Source organism: Filicampus tigris, chromosome 12 (genome assembly GCF_054856515.1).
Source record: "Filicampus tigris isolate MCC_2025a chromosome 12, RoL_Ftig_1.0, whole genome shotgun sequence".
Lineage (NCBI taxonomy): Eukaryota > Metazoa > Chordata > Actinopteri > Syngnathiformes > Syngnathidae > Filicampus > Filicampus tigris.
This window is the reverse complement of record NC_141228.1, coordinates 769,511-791,570: the sequence shown is the minus strand read 5'-3', so window position 1 is coordinate 791,570 and position 22,060 is coordinate 769,511. Positions and strand designations below refer to the sequence as shown.

Genomic DNA, 22,060 nt, shown 5'->3' with positions numbered 1-22,060 from the left:
AATAAACATCATGGGTCACATTGCCCACAAAGAGCAAAAATTAGCAAAAATACTTGGTATATAATTGTTTTCTATGTTTGACAACACGCCGCTTCCAGCAGTGGCTCCATTGATGTCAGTGTCATTGTGGAACCTACACGGACGCTAGCAGACGAGTCCAAAGCTATCTGAAAGCTAACGTCTTCAATTGATCCCGATCGTAGCTGGTTTGACATCAGTGACTAAACAAGGGCAGCCACACAAAGTTAAGCCTGATTGGTAGATTTTCGTGACCATTATTGCGCAGCAATATTTCTGTGCTAACGAGAACTTTATCCATTATAAATTAACAAACTACATCATACTGCAATGTATTATTACACTGTCAGTGCCATACTGAAGTTGTACTTGTTGGAATACGCCAAACGGACACGGCTCGGTGAGCGACATTTTTAATCATTTATTTTTATTTTGGTCCTTAAGTATGTCTTCACATGAAATTGCATTTATTTAGAAAAAAAAAGTGTATGTGTATTTTGAAATGGAACCAAAAACTACTGTTTACACTATGCACATCTGGGTGTGACAAAACTGCACCTTTCAGAGTGGCCTTTTATTGTGGGCAGACTAAGGCAACCCTGTTCACTAATGATGGTGTCTAATCAGCGTCTTGATATGGCACACCTGTGACGTGGGATGGATTATCTCGGCAAAGGAGAAGCGCTCACTATCACAAATTTAGACTGGTTTGTGAACAATATTTGTGAGAAATGGTGATATTGTGTATGTGGAAAAAGTTTTAGACCTTTGAGTTTATCTCATAAAAAATATAAGCAAAGACAAGTGTTATTTTTGTTGAATATATGTGTGTGTGTGTATATATATATATATATATATATATATATATATATATATATATATATATATATATATTTTAGAGATAGACGATATGCTTTTTTCAGGGCCGATACCGATTATTAGTAGTCAAGGGGGCCGATAACCGATATTTGGAGCGATATACATTTTCAGTTAAAAGGAAAATATTGGCAAAATCGTAAGAAAAATTTACTCTTAACTTTGTTGCAACATCTTTAAGCATGTTTATTGAACAATGTTTCAGGTTTGCATAATGGTGATTTTTATTATTATACAATAATTTTTGGCAATATAAATCTGTTATAAAATTCGAACAAAAGGTTCAGGGAGCACCCAGGGTTGTCAGCATGTCTTAAAAAGTTAAATAAAAACTTAAACAATAGCTCCATGTAGTTTTCAACGGTAAATTAAGTCCTAAAAAATTTCTAAATGTATATTCATCAAAAATCCCAATATCGGTGCCGATAATCGGCCTGGCCGATAATCGGTCTCTCCCTAATATAATAATAATGATAATAATATAATAAATATAAGCAAAGACAAGTGTTGTTTATTTTTGTTGAGTATATGTGTATATATATATGTGTGTGTGCGTGTGTGTGCTGTCAAGCGATTAAAATATCCCATTATTTTCTTGAATTTGAATACCCTTAACATGAATAAGAGGATTGATTTTCTAATGCAAATACTTTATTAAAGAGAAAACAACCCAAACATATTTTTTTAAGAATATGTTTTATGCAGGCCCACTAGTTGAAACAAGGCATTCGGATAATTGTTGCGTTTGTGGAATAAGAGTGAATCCACCTGTTTTTAGCCATCAGCAGGGGCGGCCATTTTGTCACGTCTGTCGACTGAAAATGACATCACAGTTGCTCAGGTAACAACCAATCACAGCCCACCTGTTTTCTTAAACTGAGCCATGATTGGTCATTATTTGAGCCCTCACGGCATCTGTGATGTCATTTTAAGTTGACAGAAGTGATAACATGGCCGACCCCTGAGATGGCTAGATTTTGCTGCTTGACTCATGTTCCACAAACACAATATTAATCAGAATGCCTTGTTTCAACTAGGGGGCCTGCATAGAACATATTTTGGAAAAAAAATGTTTGGGTAGACCCATCCATCCATCCATTATCTCCCGCTTATCCGAAGTCGGGTCGCGGAGGCAGTAGCTTCAGCAGGGAAGCCCAGACTTCCCTCTCCCCAGCAACATCCTCCAGCTCTTCCGGAAGGATCCCAAGGCGTTCCCAGGCAAGCCGGGAGACATAGTCTCTCCAGCGTGTTCTGGGTCGTCCTCGGGGTCTCCTGCCGGTGGGACATGCCCGGAACACCTCACCAGGGAGGCGTCCAGGAGGCATCCTAATCAGATGCCCGAGCCACCTCAACTGGCTCCTCTCGATGCGGAGGAGCAGCGGCTCGACTCTGAGTCCCTCCCGGATGGCCGAACTTCTCACCCTATCTCTAAGGGAGAGCCCGGACACCCTGCGAAGGAAACCCATTTCGGCCGCTTGTATCCGAGATCTTGTTCTTTCGGTCATGACCCACAGCTCATGACCATAGGTGAGAGTAGGAACGTAGATCGACCGGTAAATTGAGAGCTTCGCCTTTCGGCTAAGCTCCTTCTTCACCACGACAGACCGATACAGGGTCCGCATCACAGCAGACGCTGCACCGATCCGCCTGTCGATCTCCCGTTCCATCTTACCCTCACTCGTGAACAAGACCCCAAGATACTTGAACTCCTCCAGTTGGGGCAGAATCTCATCCCCGACCCGGAGAGGGCACGCCACCCTTTTCCGACTGAGGACCATGGTCTCAGATTTGGAGGTGCTGATCTTCATTCCGACCGTTTCACACTCGGCTGCGAACCGCTCCAGCGAGAGTTGGAGATCGCGGCTTGAAGAAGCCAACAGTACCACATCATCTGCAAAAAGCAGAGATGCAATACTGAGGCCACCAAACCGGACCCCCTCGACACCTCGGCTGCGCCTAGAAATTCTGTCCATAAAGGTTATGAACAGAATCGGTGACAAAGGGCAGCCTTGGCGGAGAATCCGACTTACTGCCGGCAATTCGGACCAAACTCTGGCATCGCTGGTACAGGGACCGGACAGCCCTTGGGTAGACCCTTCAATTGAAAAAACAAGCATTGGATTCAACTCACACAAACAGTCCCTCAGTCCTTTCAAACACACACAAACGCACACGCGTCCGTGCATGCACACACCCACACAAACAATCATTTACAATAGTGTTGTTCTGACAGATGTTTATTTCGTCTTGAGAGCGACTGTTGCTCAAGCGCCGCTTGGATTTAGAACTACGAGAGCAGTCATTTTTACGCACGTCACTTTTATTGCACTCCGGAAATGACTTCGACTAAAAAGATTATTACTTGCTGCTCGAGTGTCTTATAGAGGTAGTTTGTTTATGGAAATTCTGTTGTGGGTGTATTTTAATGTAAAATGTGTCAAATAAATGAATGATGAACAGGTGTACTGCTGAGATTATCCCGTGCAGCTCTCGATCGCGCTGCATGGTTCCTGCTGTTATGAAATACTGCTGCTTTGGAGCAAATGGCATATTATTTTGTATTTTTTATTTTTCTAAAATGCTGCAATATCGTTTTCGGGAGTATATATTTCTTTATTTCACACAGGGACGGTGGCATAATGTAGCCATTAATGTATAACATTGACGGCAAACATTTGGGATCAAACCTATGTAAATATAAGCAGTAACATGTGTATATACACATGTATATACACACCAACATACATCTACATAAAAAGTATGAGGAACACTCATTTCGGCCTGTACATAGTACAGAGGAAAAATACTCTAAGTAAGTGACAGTGCTGCAGTGCTGTAGTGAAATGTAAGGAACAGCATTGGATAAAAATAAAACTAGACTAACAGTAGTGGGGAATGTTGAGTATTGCACAGTATTACAGTAGTGGGGAATATTGGGTATTGCACGATATGAGCTCAGGTGCAGGACTGCACAATTGCACTAATGACCGCCAGTTTGTAGAGACTACACAATGTTCTTGTTAAAGAGTCTGACAGCAGCAGGCAAGAAGGAACGGCGGAATCTCTCCTTTGCACAGCGAGGGTGTAACAGTCTGTCACTGAAGGTGCTGTGGAGTGCTGTTAGGGTGCCCTGGAGGGGGTGGTCCGGGTTGCCCAGCATTGATGACAGCTTGGCCAACATCCTCCTGTCCCCCACCGAGTCCACAGAGTCCAGGGAGCAGCCCAGGACAGAGCTGGCCCTCCTGACCAGTTTGTCCAGCCGCTTCTTGTCCCGGGCCGAGACGCCGCCTGCCCAGGTGACCACTCCCTGGAAGATGACCGATGAAACCACAGAGTCATAAAAGTTCCTGAGGAGTGTCCCCTGAACCCCAAAAGACCTCAGTCTCCTGAGTAGGAAGAGTCTGCTCTGACTCTTCCTATAGAGGACGTCTGTGTTGTCGCACCAGTCCAGTTTATTAAGATAAGAATGCCTTTATTGATCCCACAGTGGGGAAATTTTCGTTGTTACAGTAGCAAAGATATAGGTCACACAGGGGCGGCGGCATAATGTGGCCATTAATGTATAACATTGACGGCAAACATTTAGAAGCAAACCTATGTAGATATACACAGTAACATGTGTATATACACATGTGTATACACACCAACCTACATCTACATAAAAAATATGAGGAACACTCATTTCGGCCTGTACATAGTACAGAGGAAAAAATACTCTAAGTGACAGTGCTGCAGTGCTGTAGTGAAATGTAAGGAACAGCATTGGATAAAAATAAAACTAGACTAACAGTAGTGGGGAATGTTGAGTATTGCACGGTATTACAGTAGTGGGGAATATTGGGTATTGCACGATATGAGCTCAGGTGCAGGACTGCACAATTGCACTAATGACCGCCAGTTTGTAGAGACTACACAATGTTCTTGTTAAAGAGTCTGACAGCAGCAGGCAAGAAGGAACGGCGGAATCTCTCCTTTGCACAGCGAGGGTGTAACAGTCTGTCACTGAAGGTGCTGTGGAGTGCTGTTAGGGTGCCCTGGAGGGTGCCCGTGTCGATGAACACCCAGGTACTTGTAAGTTGAGACTCTCTCAACATCTGTTCCCCGGATATTCACTGGTGCAGGTGAAGAGTGCTGGCACCTACCGAAATCTACCACCATTTCTTTGGATTTCCCCGCATTGATCAGGAGGCGGTTCTGCTGGCACCAGTCCACAAAACCCTGAGTAAGTTCTCTGTACTCTCGATCATCTCCGCCTGTGATGAGGCCGACAATCGCAGAGTTGTCAGAGAACTTCTGCAGGTGACAGGTAGGGGTGTTGTAGTTGAAGTCCGAGGTGTAGAGGGTGAACAGGAAGGGAGCCAAGACAGTTCCCTGTGGGGCCCCCGTGCTACAGAGGAGCACGTCAGACACACAGTCCTGTGTCCTCACATACTGTGGCCGGTTTGTGAGGTAGTCCTGGATCCATGTGGTGAGGTGGTGGGCCACGCCCGCCCGCTCCAGCTTGTCTCCCAGTAGGGTGGGCTGGATGGTGTTGAAAGCACTGGAGAAATCAAAGAACATGATCCTCATAGTGCTCCCCGCCTTCTCCAGGTGGGAGAGTGAAGTGTGGAGGAGGTAGATGATGGCATCATCCACACTGATGCCAGGCTGATATGCGAACTGGAGTGGGTCCATTGAGGAGCTCACCAGGGGGCGCAGGTGGACGAGGACCAGTCTCTCCAGGGTCTTCATCAGGTGAGACGTCAGCGCCACTGGTCTGAAGCTGTTGAGCTCCTTCGGGTGGGGGGTCTTTGGCACCGGGACCACGCAGGATGTTTTCCATAGCTGGGGGACCCTGCCCAGCTTTAGGCTCAGGTTGAACATGTGCTGGACAATTCCACACAGCTGGTCTGCGCAGGATTTGAGGAGCTGGGGGCTGATGCCATCTGGACCCGCTGCCTTCCTCGCCTTCATCTTCTTCAGCTGGTTCCTCACCTGAGATGGTCTTCAAGCCCCTCCAGACTCCCCTGGCGTTATTCTGCAGCAGCTGCTCCTCGATCCTCTTCCTGTAGGACCTTTTCTCCTCTCTGATCCTCCTCCTCAGCTGGCGCTGCACAGTCTTCCGCTCCTCTATGTTGCCTGACGCAAAAGCCCTCCTCTTCTCCTTCAGGAGAGCTTTTATGTCTGGTGTGATCCAGGGTTTGTTGTTGGAGAAACACCTTAATGTCCTGGTGGGTATGCTGTTCTCCATGCAGAAATTTATATAGTCTGTAACAGTGTCCGTTAGACTACGAATGTCTTCCCCGTGAGCATCGCTGAATACTTCCCACACAGTTGTGCTGAAGCAGTCCTTTAAGGCCTCCTCGTCCTCTCCAGACCATCTCTGAACCGTGCAGGTCACAGCTGGCTGCCTGCGGACCAGAGGTTTGTACACAGACTGGAGAGCCACCAGGTTGTGATCAGCTTTGCCCAGCGGGGGGAGGGGCAGCGATGTGTATGCCTCCTTGGTGTTGGCATAGAAAAGGTCCAGCGTTTTATTGTCTCTGGTGTGGCAGGTGACATACTGTGTGAATGAAGGCAGAGAGGAGGAAGGGGAGGCATGATTGAAGTCACCAGAGATGAGTATCAGGGCATTTGGGTGCTGTGTTTGTAGCCTGCTCACTGCTGCAGTCAAGACATCACAGGCTGTGTCGCTGCTGGCAGCTGGTGGGACGTAGACGGTCACCGCGATCACATGACTAAACTCTCGCGGGATGTAGAATGGCCTCATGCCAACAGCTAACAGCTCAATATCCCTGCTGCAAAGCTGCTCCTTAATCGTGATGTGCCCAGGATTACACCATCTATCGTTAACAAACACAGCCAGCCCTCCTCCTTTCCTCTTTCCACTCTCCAGCGTCCTGTCGGCGCGTATGATTTGGAAGCCGTCCAATTCTATGACCGCGTTCGGCGTTAGCGCTGTTAGCCACGACTCCGTGAATAGCATCAGGCTAGCCTCCCGGAAGTCCCTCTTATGCCGGGTAAGCGCCGCTAGCTCGTCCATCTTGTTGGGGAGCGATCTAACATTCCCCATGATAACAGACGGGAGGACGGGATGGTATCGTCTCCTCCTTTCCCGGCGTTTAACCCCCGCACGAGATCCCCGTCTCTTCCTCCTCAGCTCACGGGGGATATCGGGTCTCGCCCCGGGAGCCGGCGCAGGGTTAGCACGGAGTGCTAACAGCTGATTCCGGCTGTAAACAATGGGGGCGCGGCTCCGAGCCAAGTCGCCGGACACGATCGCGCAAAAAATAGCAATCAGCAGCAGCAAGAATACCGCAGTTTGGGTGTCCATTGCTACGCAAGTTACGACTATCAACTATATGAAAAAGGTATGAGGTAGTATGAGGTAATATTAAGGAACAAAAACACATGAAACGATGAGCCGGAGCTACTGTAGCGGGCTGCCAATCACGCGGCGCCAGAAACTACATTTTAAAAAAAAAAAAAACCTAGTCTTTTGCATTTGAGACTTATTGTTGTACCGAACCCGTACCGAACCGTGACCTCCATACCGAGGTACGTACCGAACCGTGACTTTTGTGAACCGTTACACCCCTATTAGCTGGCTAATTAAAACTGTTTAACCTAGCATTTAGCTGCAACACAACACCTTCGTGGCGGCACGGTGGTTGACTGGTTAGCACGTCCGCCTCACAGTTCAGAGGTCGTGGGTTCGATCCCGGCTCCGGCCTCCCTGTGTGGAGTTTGCATGTTCTCCCCGTGCCTGCGTGGGTTTCCTCCGGGAACTCCGGTTTCCTCCCACATTCCAAAAACATGCATGGTAAGTTGATTGGACTGTCTAAATTGCCCCTAGGTGTGATTGTGATTGCGAATGTCTGTCTCTGTGTGCCCTGCGATTGGCTGGCAACCAATTCAGGGTGTCCCCCGCCTACTGCCCAAAGACAGCTGGGATAGGCTCCAGCACGCCCGCGACCCTTTTGAGGATAAGCGGTATGGATAATGAATGAATGACAACACCGTCGTGATGTGATGATGATGATGATTCCGATGATGATTAGCAAGCCAGGGGATATTGAAGATTTAGGAATAATGCAATACTATTGCGTTTTATTGCAAAACCTTTGCGTTTTTGACGTTTTCATTTTTTTATAAAATAGTTATTGCAAAATAACGCAAAATTATTTTAAGAGGAAACAAAGACGTATACTTCCGTGTCGTTTAAATGTTTACGCTGATAAAGATGTTTACTGTCTAAAGATGTTCCACACAAAGACAAACTTTGCATGCAAAGGGATAAGGTACTAAATGTTGACAGTTAGTTAACTAAACAAAATTGCTATCCGGGATTACACACACAAGACAGGCTGGGCGTGTTTCTTTCAGTCAGTGAAATGGCGTCCTGACTGACCTGTGGCAATTTACCATGGTATGTGTTTAACCATGTGCAATGTGACTACTGGGAAGCACATGAAAAGCGTTGTGCAGGCAATTAATGAATTCTCCACATGAGAGAACATGCAGTGGCCTTGCTTTTTAAAAGAACCCAACACAACACAACGTCGACCCAAGCTCGACCCGGTTAGGGACAAATAGAGAGACGGACGAAAACCACACACACACAAACAAATACACATTCTCTGTCCCACAAGATGCCTGAACAAAAAGTGCAGTAATGTGACCACTACATCGTCTGCACTTCAGTTAGCCCATTATGCAAACTGCAATGGTTCAATGGACCGTTCAACATAGAATAAAATCATCAAATCAAACCTTGCTTTGTGTACTAGTTTGTCATGCTTGGACCGAAAATGCCCTAACTGCTCCCTGCTTTTAAAGCAATAGCTTTACTATAGATAACTGTCCAAAATCTTTGTCCTGGAATGCTCAAGAATATAATTCAGAGTGAACTAATGAGTTGAATACTATCCCTGATTGGAGTGTGTTCGCGTGTGCGTTCATGTGTTTGTGTGTGTGCATGTGCGAGAGAGTATTGGAAGTGCATTTTAATTGGAAAGTTCCTGTTGGATAATTAATACTTGAGCAAACTGCTCTTGATACAGCTGAAGAGAAAAAGTCACATAAAGCTACTTTTTAACCAAAACTTCATTAAATTTGGAAACACCCCAAAAACTGACTCAAAATTATTTTGCCGGGGATTTCCTTGTTTTTCCAGGGTTTAACTCGAATGTCATTCCAGCCTTATGGATTCAAGCAATTGCAACAGATCATAATGTCCCGGTTAAACAAAGTCAAGGCCTTTGAGGAAGATGCTTTGCAGCTGGTTTCCAGGAAGGTGATGACCAACACAGAACATCCCTCATCAACAGATTAGTTAATTCTCTGATATTTCAGTGGTACAATTCTCCTCAGGTGGCTGCTCTGTCAGGTGATGCTCGTCGGTGTTTGGATATATGTCGCAGAGCCACGGAGCTCTGCGAGCACTCTGCTGCCAACACTACAATCACAAGATTGGTGGGGATGAGTCATGTGATGGATGCACTGAATGAGATGTTTTCTTCCTCCTACGTCACTGCTGTCAAGTAAGATCCTCGCAGTAATAATTCACGACTTGGATGATGTAAAGATGACATTAAATGTGTGCTTTTCAGGTCTGCATCAGTGCAGGAACAGCTCTTCCTTCGCGCTGTCATTGCAGAGTTTCGGCGGTTGGGTTTAGAGGAAGCAACTTTCCAGCAGGTATAAAAAAAAGGATCTGAGGATACAAAACCAAAAAGCTTTGCACACAGTTAGCTTCTGAGAAAATGTATTCATTGATTTATTTAACCATTATTTATCCAGATAAGGCAGTTAAGAGCAGATTCTCGCTTGTGAATATTATCATTCATCATTATATATTGGTCTATACTATACTTATTATATTCTGAATAGCAAAACTGAGAATCAAACTCCGACCATCAAAAGTAGTGATGTGTATTGGCCCGCATATGATTGTCAGTTAGTAATTATACAATACAAGTTTATTTATATAGCGCATTTCATAACAGCTACAGCTGTAACAAAGTAATTTACATAAACAATGATACAACAAGAAGACAGTTAAAGCAATAAATTAAAACACAAATCATTATATACAGTAGACACCGGAAAACAGCAGAAGTGTCAGTCTCATGTCGGATCAAAAGCCAAAGAATGGAAATGTGTCTTTTTTTTTTTTTTTAAAACAAACGAGTTTTAAAAATGGACAGAGATGGGGCTTGCCTAACATTTAAAGGGAGGCCATTCCAGAGGAGAAAGACCGGCAACAGAAAAGGCTCGATCCCCTCTGAGGCTTTGCTTATTAGTCTTCAGCACCTCCAGTAGAGCCTGGTCCGCAGACCTGAGGCACCGGGAAGGTGCGTAGGGGTAGAGGAGTTTAGAGAGGTATGCCGGGGTGAGGCCATTTAAAGGTTTTGTAGATAAAGAGAAGCATCTTAAAATGAACCCTAAAATGCACTGGGAGCCAGTGAAGAGAGGCCAGAATTGGCGTTATGTGCACCCTATTCCGAGCTCTAGTTAGGAGGCAGGTAGCAGCATTTTGGACCAACTTGAGACACTTCAGGGAGCACTGTGGCCGACTCCAAAATAAAGTGCATGACAATAATCCAGCAGAGATGTAACAAAGGCATGGATGACTGTTTCTAAGTGCTGTTGAGAAAGGAGGGGCTTTACTTTAGCCAGCTGACAGCTGAAACATTAAAATATCTCCAAAATCCTCCAAAATATCGCCACTTGGAGTACTACACTGGCCTTGCCTACACTGAACAAAATTTATAAGCCGTATAATGTCATGATGTTTGTGGGTATATTTATATAAATATAGTTACTAGGGCTGCACGATATTGGAAAAATGTGATATGGGTGTTGACTATGGCGATATCGATATTGCGAACTAGTGCAATAACGCTAGTTATACAATTTGTCTCTTGACAAAGAGATTAAAAAAATTGAGGGATTATGAATTGTAATTACCGTATTGGCCCGAATATAAGACGGCCCTGATTATAAAACGACCCCCTCTTTTTCAAGACTCAAGTTTGAAAAAAGTTTTTTTGAACACCAAATTAATTTTGATACAGAAAATAATTACAATACATCTGAAACAAATGAAAACAATATATTTGAGAGAAAAGGCATGTTATTTTGCCTCATTAAAATCTTAATATCTCAACATTTAAATAAGTAAACTAAAGTGCAATCACATTCGTAAATGAATGGCTTCTGGTTTTTTAATTGTAAATAAACCAATCTATTGTGATCAAACAACAAAATTGCAAGAACTGCATTAACCATCAAAGTGAAGTCTAACTGTCTTAAAACAAATCTGAATAAGGAAAAACATTGCAATAAAATAATGCAAACTGGTTTAACTTGATAGTAGCTGAGCTCTATCATGACAGAACATTACTCCTCACAAACAATTATCTGCCTCGCTGTGCTCAGTGTCGCTGTCCTTAATCCCATCCTCTGGCTCCTCCCATAGCACGTCATCCTCACGTGACAGGGGATGCTTTGGCCTGCGGAGTCAAGTTCAGCATTTGCTTCAATGATATCTGGCGCCATCAAGCGTCGTGAATGGGTATAATGTCTAGACCCTGAATATAGACTGAATAAGATGACCCCCACTTTTTCAGTCTTATTTCAATGCAAAAAAACACCGTCTTATATTCGGGCCAATACGGTAATTGATGTAATTAATAAATTTTTAATCTCATTTAAAAAATGCTGAGCAAGTCACCCCCCCACCACATTGTCTGTATGTATGTATCTGAATACATAGATAAACCTTATAGAGAACATTCATCAGCCTGTCGGTTACAGACTTGCTCATATGCGGGCTGTTCTCGAGTTCAGTTTGGCGACGAGATTTGCATTGGTTTGTACATTAGCGCCTTCGTTGCTATCAATAGCTGTAGCTTTAGTTGCGGCTGGTTACCTTGCATTTATGTGGTAGGCTTGAACTGCTTCTTTGGTAAGCAAAGACCTTCGTACAAAGAAGCCATATCATTCTGCCTTTATCAATAGTGCCGTCAGGGCGATTTTTAAATTTGCCATTCATCGGACCAACAACTCTCACATGCTCCTCCATTTTCACGTCTTCTTTCTTCTCCTGAACTTGCCCTCCTACCTACAATAGGAGCCTCTCCAAAATAATTGTCTAAGCCCCTGTAGCAGATACATCATTCCAAAAGAATTTGAGAGCATGTGGCTTTCACACAGCCCTGAGTTGATATACTGTTTCAATCGAAAATGTAAAAAAAATAAGTGTCAGTAGAAGAGAAGCACTTTTTTTAATTTTAAAAAATTTGAGTGGTATTGACCATCATCTATTATGTTACAAAGCCGTCAATATGGTCATTGTCTACAAACATATCTTAACCATATATCACGTTAGACTGGTTCTACCGGTTCGAAGTCCACAAACGCGTTGTCTTTTCCGCTGCCGTTACTTATTTCAGAGCTCATGTGATCGTCTGTGTAGCAAACATGGGCGGTCACCCGTAAGAGTTTAGCGGCCGGGAGCAATTGCATTACTCCTGCCCGCCTCTAGGGGCACCATGTCAAAGTTTTAGGTTATTTAGAGGGGAATTTGACAAAAAAACTCATTAAATCAGTCATAAAATGTGAAGGCGCTACACTAAAATAAGTTGTGAGCTCTTGGAATAAAATAGAGGTTAATACCTGGACCCAAACACACACAATTCACGCTTGACTTCAATGTATGGACAATGTTTATTGACTACAACTAGTGGAACATACAAAAAAATACTACGATATGGCAAGACTAAAGAAATGAAGAAAAACAAAAAAACAAATATCAAAAATAATAGGGAGGGTAAGGGAAGAATGGGACGTCTGATAGATGAGCATAAGGATGACTACGGTCAAGTCAGCAGGCTTTATGAAATGCACAAAGTTTGCTCGCGTTCACTACCAATTTTGTATGCACCCACTGGAAAGCCCTGGCGAGCTACAAAGTGGCCACTAACATTTGCGGAGGCTCATGTGATGAGCGAAGGGGGGAAGTACCTTCACTCATTTGCAGGTGAAAAAGAAAAAAAAGGGAAAAATAGGAAAAAGGAGACTGCTATGTGCGGGACCAAAGCTTGGTTGGGTTCTCATGGAGTCTGGTCGTTGCACGGTGTCGGGCTTCAAAAGGGGGCAAAACTGGCCTGTTGCTTGAGCGTTTGCTGCCCAGCCGGAGTTCGGTGCGTCTACCACGTGTGTGGTGACGGAGAATTCTCAGCTTTGTGCAGATCGGGTGATTTTCGGGCGCGTGGGAGCGCAATCAAAAAATGCACCCAAAAGATCAAAACAATTGAGAGGTTAAAGAGAGCGTTTGCGAAGTTTCTTCTGAGAGGGGGATCTTGTGTTTTTGGAGAGATTTTTGGGGGGAGGGGGCGAGCTGTCCGCCCAGCCCCCCACTCAGGTTTCAGATGAGCCTCAATTCGTGCCAATAAAGTTAGATTTGAGGCTATTGAACTGTCATGTTAAAAACCTTTGTGCATTTCACAGTTCATAACCGGCATCAATTTTTATACTTAAGCTGGAAACATCTAAATGCGTCCAAAGTTTAGGAGTCAAAGATATGAGTTTAAACCTGTATCTTCACTGTTATCTCATAAACCTGACCAGGGAAATGATTATTTCCATAGAGAAGCAGATTCATCAATGCAATCTTAGCAGGATATACACAGTAAGCAATACACACACATACATTCAAATATGTTTCATTTTAAGGGGATTCTGATTGAACGTAGGAAGTTTAATGTTGCAGTTGCCATGTCGACCTCTTGGGGTCAGTCTTCATCCAGCATTGTTGATGTTCATTGGGGCTTGGTCCCCCGCTGATTGTGAGAGGAACCTTCTGGCTTCCCGCTGACGAGGCTCCAGAAAGTCTGTTTAAAGCCACATCCGTTGTCTGTAGAGGGGGTCCAGGTGACGAAGAGTGGCTCCTTATTAGGAGTTTGTGTCTTTCTGAGTCCCAGCATGTCTTTGTCAAATCCAATTGCCGGGGTCCACTGGTGATTAAATTGTTTTGAAGTGAGCTGGAGCAGACTTGGGGGCATCTCCTACTTGAATCTTGTCTCCATCCCTGGAGATGTGGTCTACATGAAGGCATATCCGCTGCATCTGCGTCCTCCATTACTGCCCGAAAAAATTCCGGACATCCTCCGAGGGCTCACGACACTGTTACGTTTATATTCTGATGCGTTTTATTGGCTCTGAGACCGAGAATTGGATTAAAAAATAAATAAAATGACAATTTCCCCACTGTGGGATCAATAAAGGCATTCTTATCTTATCTTATCTTATCTTATCTACGCTCTCCCAGCTTTGAAGGTAGAAAGATATAACAGCGCTCCCGGCTTTAGAGGTAGAAACGCGGGAACCATGAATGGACAGTTAGAATGGACACCTCACCGGGCACCTTTCTTGTGTGCCTTATCACGTGGGCATCATAAAATCAGCTGTCATGCACCTGCCAGTCAATCAATCATCCATTAACTGTATTTGAACATTAGCAGAACATGCTTGCTCTCTGACCATATACTGTAACAGAAAAGCCACTGTTGTTGACAAATAGTAGCTATGGCTCCATACTGGCCAGTTAGGTAAGCAATACAGTGCATCTTGTCTAGAAACGGTAATGTAGTGTAAAACATGTTTTGATATTAAACTATATGATAATTATGATGGTTATTGAAATTGTTTTGAAAAGTGTTGAATTGGCATTCATCATCTTTAGAGCTGTTATTATACATGTGCAAAGGTTAGATAAATTGACCACTAACATTATTTGACCCTTTTGATCTCTTCTTTATTAAAACAGATACTGTGGGTAAGACTGCATAAATCAGGTAAATTGACTTGAGGTAACCTGTGATTTGACTTGACTTGCCCACGATAAAATGAGTAGGAACGTTATACCAGTCAAGTTGTACACTTTTCGGCATAATTTGTTCAGTTTTCAAACGTGCACGCTGTACGTGACAGCATCCATTCGAAAATAATGTGTACGATTATATACATGTATAAGATAAGATAAGAATGCCTTTATTGATCCCACAGTGGGGAAATTTTCATTGTTACAGCAGCAAAGATATAGGTCACACAGGGGCGGCGACATAATGTGGCCATTAATGTATAACATTGACGGCAAACATTTAGGATCAAACCTATGTAAATATACGCAGTAACATGTGTCTATACACATGTATATACACACCAACCTACATCTACATAAAAAGTATGAGGAACACTCATTATTGCCTGTACATAGTACAGAGGAAAAATACTGTAAGTAAGTGACAGTGCTGCAGTGCTGTAGTGAAATGTAAGGGACAGCATTGGATAAAAATAAAACTAGACGAACAGTAGTGGGGAATGTTGAGTATTGCACGGTATTACAGTAGTGGGGAATATTGGGTATTGCACGATATGAGCTCAGGTGCAGGACTGCACAATTGCACTAATGTCCGCCAGTTTGTAGAGACTACACAATGTTCTTGTTAAAGAGTCTGAGAGCAGCAGGCAAGAAGGAACGGCGGAATCTCTCCTTTGCACAGCGAGGGTGTAACAGTCTGTCACTGAAGGTGCTGTGGAGTGCTGTTAGGGTCCCCTGGAGGGGGTGGTCAGGGTTGTCCAGCATTGATGACAGCTTGGCCAACATCCTCCTGTCCCCCACCGAGTCCACAGAGTCCAGGGAGCAGCCCAGGACAGAGCCGGCCCTCCTGACCAGTTTGTCCAGCCGCTTTTTGTCCCGGGCCGAGGCGCCGCCTGCCCAGGTGACCACTCCCTGGAAGATGACCGATGCAACCACCGAGTCATAAAAGTTCCTGAGGAGTGTCCCCTGAACACCAAAAGACCTCAGTCTCCTGAGTAGGAAGAGTCTGCTCTGATTCTTCCTGTAGAGGGCGTCTGTGTTGTCGCACCAGTCCAGTTTATTGTTCAGATGAACACCCAGGTACTTGTAAGTTGAGACTCTCTCAACATCTGTTCCCCGGATATTCACTGGTGCAGGTGAAGAGTGCTGGCGCCTACCGAAATCCACCACCATTTCTTTGGATTTCCCCGCATTGATCAGGAGGCGGTTCTGCTGGCACCAGTCCACAAAACCCTGAGTAAGTTCTCTGTACTCCCGATCATCTCCGCCTGTGATGAAGCCGACAATCGCAGAGTTGTCAGAGAACTTCTGCAGGTGACAGGTAGGGGTGTTGTAGTTGAAGTCCGAGGTGTAGAGGGTGAACAGGAAGGGAGCCAAGACAGTTCCCTGTGGGGCCCCCGTGCTACAGAGGAGCACGTCAGACACACAGTCCTGTGTCCTCACATACTGTGGCCGGTTTGTGAGGTAGTCCTGGATCCATGTGGTGAGGTGGTGGGCCACGCCCGCCCGCTCCAGCTTGTCTCCCAGTAGGGTGGGCTGGATGGTGTTGAAAGCACTGGAGAAATCAAAGAACATGATCCTCACAGTGCTCCCCACCTTCTCCAGGTGGGAGAGTGAAGTGTGGAGGAGGTAGATGATGGCATCATCCACACTGATGCCAGGCTGATATGCGAACTGGAGTGGGTCCATTGAGGAGCTCACCAGGGGGCGCAAGTGGACAAGGACCAGTCTCTCCAGGGTCTTCATCAGGTGAGACGTCAGCGCCACTGGTCTGAAGCAGTTGAGCTCCTTCGCGTGGGGGGTCTTTGGCACCGGGACCACGCAGGATGTTTTCCATAGCTGGGGGACCCTGCCCAGCTTCAGGCTCAGGTTGAACATGTGCTGGACAATTCCACACAGCTGGTCTGCGCAGGATTTGAGGAGCTCGGGGCTGATGCCATCTTGACCCGCTGCCTTCCTCGCCTTCATCTTCTTCAACTGGTTCCTCACCTGAGATGTTGTGAAGGCCAAGGCTGGGCAGGAGGGAGTGGTGGCTATCTGGTGTAGCTGGGAGCTGGAGACTGTGGAGAAAAGAGGGGAGGGGGTGACACACCCAGCAGGAGGAGTAGGTGGAGGCTGCAGCAGGCGAGACTGAGTGGGGGCAGGCATCTGATCGAAAAAGAGGTTCAGCTCATTTGCCCACTGCAGGTCCCCCCCAGTCCAGGTCTTGGGTTGTCCGTGGCCTGAGATGGTCTTCAGTCCCCTCCAGACTCCCCTGGTGTTATCCTGCAGCAGCTGCTCCTCCATCCTCTTCCTGTAGGACCTTTTCCCCTCTCTGATCCTCCGCCTCAGCTGGCGCTGCACAGTCTTCCGCTCCTCTATGTTGCCTGACGCAAAAGCCCTCCTCTTCTCCTTCAGGAGAGCTTTTATGTCTGGTGTGATCCAGGGTTTGTTGTTGGAGAAACACCTTACTGTCCTGGTGGGTATGGTGTTCTCCATGCAGAAATTTATATAGTCTGTAACAGTGTCCGTTAGACTACTAATGTCTTCCCCGTGAGCATCGCTGAATACTTCCCACACAGTTGTGCTGAAGCAGTCCTTTAAGGCCTCCTCGGCCTCTCCAGACCATCTCTGAACCGTGCGGGTCACAGCTGGCTGCCTGCGGACCAGAGGTTTGTACACAGACTGGAGAGCCACCAGGTTGTGATCAGCTTTGCCCAGCGGGGGGAGGGGCAGTAATGTGTATGCCTCCTTGGTGTTGGCATAGAAAAGGTCCAGCGTTTTATTGTCTCTGGTGTGGCAGGTGACATACTGTATGAATGAAGGCAGAGAGGAGGAAGGGGAGGCATAATTGAAGTCACCAGAGATGAGTATCAGGGCATTTGGGTGCTGTGTTTGTAGCCTGCTCACTGCTGCAGTCAAGACATCACAGGCTGTGTCGCTGCTGGCAGCTGGTGGGACGTAGACGGTCACCGCGATCACATGACTAAACTCTCGCGGGATGTAGAATGGCCTCATGCCTAGCAGCTCAATATCCCTGCTGCAAAGCTGCTCCTTAATCGTGATGTGCCCAGGATTACACCATCTATCGTTCACAAACACAGCCAGCCCTCCTCCTTTCCTCTTTCCACTCTCCAGCGTCCTGTCCGCGCGTATGATTTGGAAGCCGTCCAATTCTACGACCACGTTCGGCGTTAGCGCTGTTAGCCACGACTCCGTGAATAGCTAACATTCCCCATGATAACAGACGGGAGGACGGGATGGTATCGTCTCCTCCTTTCCCGGCGTTTAACCCCCGCACGAGATCCCCGTCTCTTCCTCCTCAGCTCACGGGGGATATTGGGTCTTGCCCCGGAAGCCGGCGAAGGGTTAGCACGGAGTGCTAGCAGCTGATTCCGGCTGTAAACAATGGGAGCTCGGTTCCGAGCCAAGTTGCCGGACACAATCGCGTAAAAAATAGCCATCAGCAGCAGCAAGAATACCGCAGTTTGGGTGTCCATTGCTACGCAAGTTACGACTATCAACTATATGAAAAAGGTATGAGGTAGAGTAATATTAAGGAACAAAAACACACGAAAAGGCTCACCGATGAGCCGGAGCTACTGTAGCGGGCTGCCACTCGCTCGGCGCAGGAAACGGAAATAAGGGCAAATTACAATTTACGTAAGATTCAGTCCAAGATTCAGTTGACAGGTATGGAACTTGGTTGAGAGTCTCATCCCCTCGGAGGATGTCCGGAATTTTTCCGGGCAGTAATGGCAGACACAGACGATCACGGGAGCTCTCAAATAAGTAACGGCAGTGAAAAAGATGACGCGCTTTTGGACTTTGAACTAGGGGAACCAGTCTAGACTTTAGACTTACTGTTTGTGTGACTTGATCTGATCACTGGCTAAAATTCTAGTTGAAGCTGTTGACTGTTTTCTCAATTGATCTGCCTTTATTGAGTAGTGGTACTACGGTAGGTATTGCCATTTGGAAGATCTGTCAACTCTTGCGGCATGTGTAACAACCCAGTTTAATGCAGCCAACAATTTGATCCAAGGAAAAAAAACTGATGCATATTAATACTTGCAATTGCAATTGTCTCCCCCAGGTGTTTATACAGCACCAGGCTCTGTGTCGGGTGGAGGGCCTGCAGTCAATTAGTGTATCAGAGGTTCTTGCAGTCTGTCAGCGCTTGGGAGCCTGCAGATTGTTACTGCTGGAGACAAGTCGCATGGGCATCCTGCAGCGTGTCCGCCTTAATGTTAGCCAAGATGACATTCTCTATGCCCTGAATTCTGATTGAAAAAGGGATCCTATTCATTTTCTATTTTGTCAAAATTTACATTTAGCTTGAGCTTTTAAATTATAAGTAACATCTTGCTTTTGCCCAAATTAAACTACGCTACATTCTTACACAGATAAAAATGTGCATTTTGTCCAAAGGTATGATTTTTACATGTAATTGCAAGGTTGTATTTTCCTCCTGATTGTCACAATGTGATGTATCCTTATTCATTTGTCTTTTTCAATGTTTATTTGCTTATGTCAATAAACTTTACACGTATGGTTACTTGCAGTAGAAATGCTTATTTGTTAATTTCACGAGGGGCTGAATCTCGGCCACTGGTTTTGCAGCGCTTCAGAATATGAATAGTAGTTGCACAATATGGTGACATTGCAAACTATAGCACATCAAATGCACAGAAGCTTTCACACAGATGTTGACCAACACTTAAAAATGCAGTAAATACAGTACACAATACAGTGGTACCTCTACTTACGAAATTTTCAAGTTAGGAAATGACTCAACAGGAAAATATTGCCTCTTGTTACGAAAGAAATTTCAGGAGACGAAAGGTAAAAATACAGTATGGGCTGCTACTCGCAGCTCCAGAGTTTCCTGAACGCAACATACTCTTAGCTGCTCTGCCACATTGACTAGCTTAGCATCTTTCTGGCATCCTATTGGCTAAGAGGGACCGCTACCGTATGTGTCCATGTGTGTAGAAAGACAGGTAGATAGATAGATATGTGATATATATGTCTATGCAGCGTCCTCATTCACCCCTCGGGCAATGAGGTGTTCCGATAGTTTTACGTGAATTAGAAACACGGAAACGAAAAAAAGAAGTAAATCGTTTTTTTGTGCATACAAACAAAGCAAGAGATAGTAGAAAAGTATGAAAAAGGGATGCGTTTGGTTGATCTTGCCAAAGACCGTAATAACCGTATGACCGTAATGTATCAACAGTTGCCACGTTATTAAATCAGTTCGTTACAAAATGCCAGGCAAAAACCACTTCTGAGAGAAAACATGAACCAAAGAGGGCAAAAAGCGTTGACAGCAATTAAAAGGTAAACAACCATTTTTATTCTTTATTCTTTGTTTTTTACATTATGCACAGCTCTCATTTATTGTGCAATAATCTAATTGTGTGAAGGCGAAGGCCTTCACACGTTATTCCTATTCTCTAGTTGTGTGAAGGCGAACACATGTTATTCCTACAGTTTATTATTATTATTCCACTTCACTTTTTTGGCGTGCGACTCCTTCCACATTTTTTACTCGATTCACTTCATTCAAGTTTAAAAACATTCAGAAAATTCATGCCTTCCGGGGTATTACTTTTTTACGTTCCAAAAATTTACTGTTTCGCCAATATTTCCCATTTTTCACCCATTCATTTCCAATGGCACTTTCAACATTTCCCCATTTCCACCATTCCTATTTCAAATTCACAAGATTCAACTCACATTGGAAAAGCTTTTCAACACACCCACAATTCCTACTTACCAAAAATTCAACTTCACCCGTAAAAACCCCACAAAATTCCACCATTCATTCCCATTGCCATCATTCCAATTTGAAATTCACAACATTCATCTCATTCGACTCATATTGGTCAAGCTTTTCAACACACCCCAAATTCCTATTTCCCTCACATTCAACTCATTCACCCTTTAAAAAAAAAACACAAAAATTCAACAATTCAATAAATGGCCCGGAAGTGACCCAAATGACCCGGAAATGAACCGGAAGTGGTCCAAATGACCAGGAAATAGACCGGAAGTGGTCCAAATGACCCGGAAATGGACCAGAAGTGGTCCAAATGACCCGGAAATGAACCGGAAGTGACCCAAATGACCCAGAAGTGACCTAAATGAACCAGAAATGAACCGGCAGTGACCCATATGACCCGAAAGTGCCCTGGAAGTGACCCAAGTGACCCAGAAGCAACCCACGTGACCCGGAACTTACCCCAAATGACCCTGAAGTGACTACGAAGTGACTCCCAAGTACCCGTCACATTCAGTAATGGCACATTCAACATTTACACCATTCCAATTTCAAATTGACAACATTCAGCTCTACGATCCCGGCCCCGGCCTCCCTGTGTGGGGTTTGCATGTTCTCCCCGCGCCAGCGTGAGTTTTCTCCAGGTACTCCGGTTTCCTCCCACATTCCAAAAACATGCATGGTAAGTTGATTGGACTCTCTAAATTGCCCCCAGGAGTGATTGTGAGTGTGGTTGTTTGTCTCTGTGTGCCCTGCGATTGGCTGGCAACCAATTCGGGGTGTCCCCCGCCTACTGCCCGAAGACAGCTGGGATAGGCTCCAGCACGCCCCGCGACCCTTGTGAGGAGAAGCGGTATAATGGATGGATGGATGGAACATTCAGCTCATTCAACTCACATTCTCACATGGGGGGTGACATGGCTTAGTGGCAGAGTGGTCGTTTCCCAACCAGAGGTTGTGGGTTCGATCCCCAGCCATTCCATCCTTGTTTGCCTTCTTTTTTTCCTGACTTTCTTCTTTTATTTTTTTCATATTTCCTCTTTTCTTTCTTCCCTTCTGATTTGTTTATGTCCTCCTCATTCCAGGCTATTCTATATCATTTGAGGTCATTCAACTTCATTCAATTACATTCAGTATCATTTCAACGCATTCTAAAGTTTTTCATAGAGGTCATTCAAATTCATTCTGGATCATTCAACTTCATTCCACTTAATTCTACTTCACTTCAATTCAATCCTTTTCATTCAATTTCATTCAACTTAATTCCACTTAATTCAGTATCATTCAACTTCATTCAGTATCATTCGACTTAATTCAGTATTACTCAACTTCATCATTCATCATTCAACTTCATTCCAACGCATTCCTTAGTTTTCATTCAGCTTCCTTCGCCTTCACACGCAATTTCTCCAGAAATTGCATTCTCTAATTATTATTATTATTCCTTGTTATTCCCCCCACTTTTTTGGCGTGCATCTCCATCCACATTTTTCACCCGATTCACTTCATTCAAGTTTTGAAAAACATTCAGAATA

The 22,060-nt window shown here is 44.9% G+C and overlaps 1 protein-coding gene across 10 annotated transcripts in view; it reads left to right on the top strand.

The window, feature by feature from the left end:
* The window catches only part of orc1 (origin recognition complex, subunit 1), a 107,908-nt gene extending 88,610 nt beyond the window's left edge, over positions 1 to 19,298 (top strand). For all 10 annotated transcript variants that reach the window (XM_086048153.1, XM_086048157.1, XM_086048150.1 and 7 more), the window contains 4 exons: positions 9,050 to 9,169; positions 9,247 to 9,416; positions 9,486 to 9,573; positions 18,837 to 19,298. In XM_086048153.1, the coding sequence (XP_085904279.1) occupies positions 9,050 to 9,169; positions 9,247 to 9,416; positions 9,486 to 9,573; positions 18,837 to 19,031 (573 nt within the window). In that variant the 3' untranslated portion in view covers positions 19,032 to 19,298. The remainder of the gene's footprint in view (positions 1 to 9,049; positions 9,170 to 9,246; positions 9,417 to 9,485; positions 9,574 to 18,836) is intronic.
* Positions 19,299 to 22,060: the final 2,762 nt, after the last annotated feature.